Below are 3601 nucleotides of genomic sequence, written 5' to 3' on the forward strand. Positions count from 1 at the left end.
AACACAAGACAGTAAACAAAACAATTAACACAAAGCCAATTACAGGTCTTCACAAATAGATTAATAATATATTTAAAAAAATTCATTTGCAAACAAACACACTCACACACACATACACTTACAGGGACACCTACACACATATACAAACACGCACCCATACACACACAGACAAATACATATACACAATTAACCATTATTCGGAAAGCAAGCGCTGCGCACCAATGTGACCATTTTCGAACAAGTCTATGTTAAAAGTCTTCGAGATTGCATTAAAATTGTTATAAATTCGCCATAAATATGAATTCTGCCTAAAATTAATAAAAACAAAAAAAGGAGAAATAACAAAAGTTATATATAATGAAAAAAAAAACGATAAAATAGAAAAATAATTATTAGCTATTTCACAAATGAAACTCGTTTACAAAATTTTGAGGGTGTCCAAATACTTGTTCACAAAATCTGGATCTCCTATCTGATATCTATATGATCTCTAATCTGGATTACTAATATAAGAGTTTTATAAAAACCTTCTTTACATCTCACCCATGGATTTCTCTAGTGAAGTTCTAAAGATTCAAGAAAAACCTTTTCCGAATTGGTTCATATATATACATAGAACTTCCAAGAATTTGAGTAGTGTGGTTGTCAATAATGGGTAGAATTGGTGAATGTTACACGTGTGTAAAGTGATCACTTAAACCAGCCTATGACGGTCGTCAGCCCCGTAAATGCCCAGACTTCCATATTCTTCTTCATCTTTGATAAGATGTCAAAAAATAAGATAAAATAAGTACCTACACGCTTGCTTACGAACGTTAAAAATATATATATATATATATATTAAATAATTTGGAATTCTTTTAAAATTTAAACAGTATTTGTTTCAATCTGTCAAATCCTTGAAGTGGAAGTTTGTTGTGCGTATACAGAAATCTAGATTATTAATATTTATTTACAAATCCTGATATTAAGGTTATTATGGTCAAGTGGTTTATGTTTAATAGTTTTTTAAAGATTTAGACAAAAAAATGAACGAAAAAGATCTTCAAGACCATTTTACGACGTGTTTTGTAGACGCAGGAATGAAAATTGGTAAGTTTATACGAAAAATTTCGAATGGATATCAAGGTTTTAACGTTTAATATTTTAATCAACGTTTATTATTTTTGTAAATATATATTTGGATTAAATAAATGTGAATAAATATATTCGTAAATAAATATGTAGACTAAGGAAGGCTGGTAATTTTATTTATTGATTCGGAAGTCTTTTTGTGGTAATAATAACAACCATCCATTTTACATATTTTTTGCCGTATTTCTCAACAATCGGAACTTCTCAGCATTTGCTCATTGCTGGGAGAAAAGTACGTTGCACTCCTCAGGAGAAGGCGGACTATTGACTGTCATCAGCAGACCTTCCGTTCCACTAGAAGAGGGTTCGGCATTTTGTGTCCAACACAATCTTTGGCAATATTGACTACATATTTATTCATAAAAATAATAATAATCTGGAAAATTTGTATGGCGCAATTTTCGTAAATACTACGTCAAGGGCGCTTATAAAGACATGGATAATTATAATACTTAGATGATAATTATAATGATATACAAAACATAAATATTTCTTGAATGTTTTTCGTAGATACTTTGTGGCACATTTTATAAAATGTATAAAATATAACTACTTTGTTTTTTCCACTTTTTTATTATTAGTACTCTACCGGTACTAATAATAAAAAAAATTAACCTACCGGTTTCGACAAGAACCTTGTCATCATCAGGGCTTATTAAATTCTAAAACATTAAAATACTCATAATTAATTACATTGTCGAAACCGGTAGGTTAAAGTGTACTAATAATAAAAAAGTGGTTGAAACAAAGTTGTTTAATTTTATAAAGTTTAAAAATTAAATAGACTAAAACGTCGTCAATCGGTCTCGAGACGTCGAGTGGGGAAAAGATGAGACAAATTGTAACGTCTTTCTCTTTATCCCCATGGGGTGGAGAACGGCCAAGGTGTTGGGCAGGACGCGTGCCTGAGCCATGGTCGTCACGCTGGAGGGCAGCTTGTTAAGCTCCTCGTCATTGTGGATTGCCAACTTCCAACATCCAGACTAGCACCAACTAGCACTATAATTATTTTTATAAATTGAAATCATTATATTTGTATTCTCAATATTATTAATATTTAAAGCATTTACTTTGTGGTTAGTCATTTTTACTTTTAATTTTCTAAACAAAAATGTTAGTAATATTAGTATATAACCACTCACCGAGATTTTTATGTCTACGCTTTCGAGACGTACCTATCTCTTCACCAGGACAATCACTACCACAGCATTCAAACAATACTACCCTTCACTACCATAGCACTATTTATACACTTAAAACTACACAAAAATAGCAGAGGAAGACCGAGAAAAATATGGCACGATCAGGTATGCCAAAGTGATCAGGTTAGGAGTCGTAACAATCGGCGGGTATGTATGAGGAGATGCATGAACGTGGAAGAGGCGAAGGATGTTGGCAAAGGCAGAGTGGTGTGGCATTCTATTCTCTCTGCCTACCCCTGCGGGGAAGTGGCGTGATGGTTAGTTAGTTAGTTAGTTAACTACACAAAATGTTTAACACATGCGAATTTGGTCGATCCGGAGACCAACATGAACTGACTGAAGACCAACATGCATTTTTATTGTTCTGTACCTAACTACTATGGATTCGTTGCCCTATGGTCTTATAAGCCCATTATTTTTTTTTCAGGTTGCGGTTTCACGATTGGACTACTTATATCGGCCCTCTTTACTAAGCGAAGGGCCTGGCCTTTGGCTCTCGGTTCTGGCCTTGGCCTAGGGCTGGCCTATGGAAACTGTGAAAAAAGCCTCAATTCTCTCTTGACCAAAGGTTGCAAGGAACCAAAGAGGCCATGTAAAAAGTAGTACAGTAATAAAAATATCAAATATGTTTCGTATTTATTTTCATGTAAAAAGTTTATAAATTGTTTGAATTATTGCGTGTGTTCGGAAACATGTGTGCTATTTTAATAAAATAAAATAAAAGTTTACTTTTCTCTTTTTGTTTATATCTTCTTCTTCTTCTTCTTTAGATAGGACTATTGTTTTCGGAGTCCGCTCCTGGGAGGTGGATGATCGGCTATCTTTCCAGCTTTAGATCAGGCCTAGCCAACCCAAATTACACCCCGGCCGCATTGATGGCCTAAAAATTCTACAAGGGCCGCATACTGACATCAGACTTTTTTTGTAACAACGAGCTTCATACCTAATTATTAATTTTTTTGTAAGTATTATAAATAATTAGAATGCAGAGGTAATCAGAAAGTACAATCAGGGTAATTGTGAAAAAAAAACATTACTACAACCAGATGTGAGAAGAAAACACATTGAACCAACAAAATATGTATTTGTATTGTAGCAAACATTTTGAAAATTTTTAACAACCAAAATTATAATATATAACCTGATTGTATTGTGAACCAGGCAATTGCCGTGGATCTTCCTCGAATAAGATCTTGAGGGAGACCAAAGGAGAATTCTGCAGAAAGAAAACATGATTCGATGGCATTACCTAGGTGACTTTACCC

At 33.5% G+C, this 3601-nt stretch overlaps 1 protein-coding gene across 1 annotated transcript; it reads left to right on the forward strand.

Annotated features, from left to right (window-relative positions):
• Positions 1–912: 912 nt before the first annotated feature.
• LOC148298172 (MICOS complex subunit MIC10-like) lies at positions 913–2939 on the forward strand. Its single transcript, XM_088277073.1, has 2 exons — positions 913–1092; positions 2764–2939. Exons 1-2 carry the CDS (start codon positions 1029–1031, stop codon positions 2937–2939), a joined length of 240 nt encoding a protein of 79 aa, XP_088133199.1. The 5' UTR covers positions 913–1028.
• The last annotated feature ends 662 nt before the right edge of the window (positions 2940–3601 follow it).

Source organism: Brachycentrus maculatus, unplaced genomic scaffold (genome assembly GCF_059751285.1).
Source record: "Brachycentrus maculatus isolate JH-2025_06_01 unplaced genomic scaffold, ASM5975128v1 h1tg002429l, whole genome shotgun sequence".
NCBI lineage: Eukaryota > Metazoa > Arthropoda > Insecta > Trichoptera > Brachycentridae > Brachycentrus > Brachycentrus maculatus.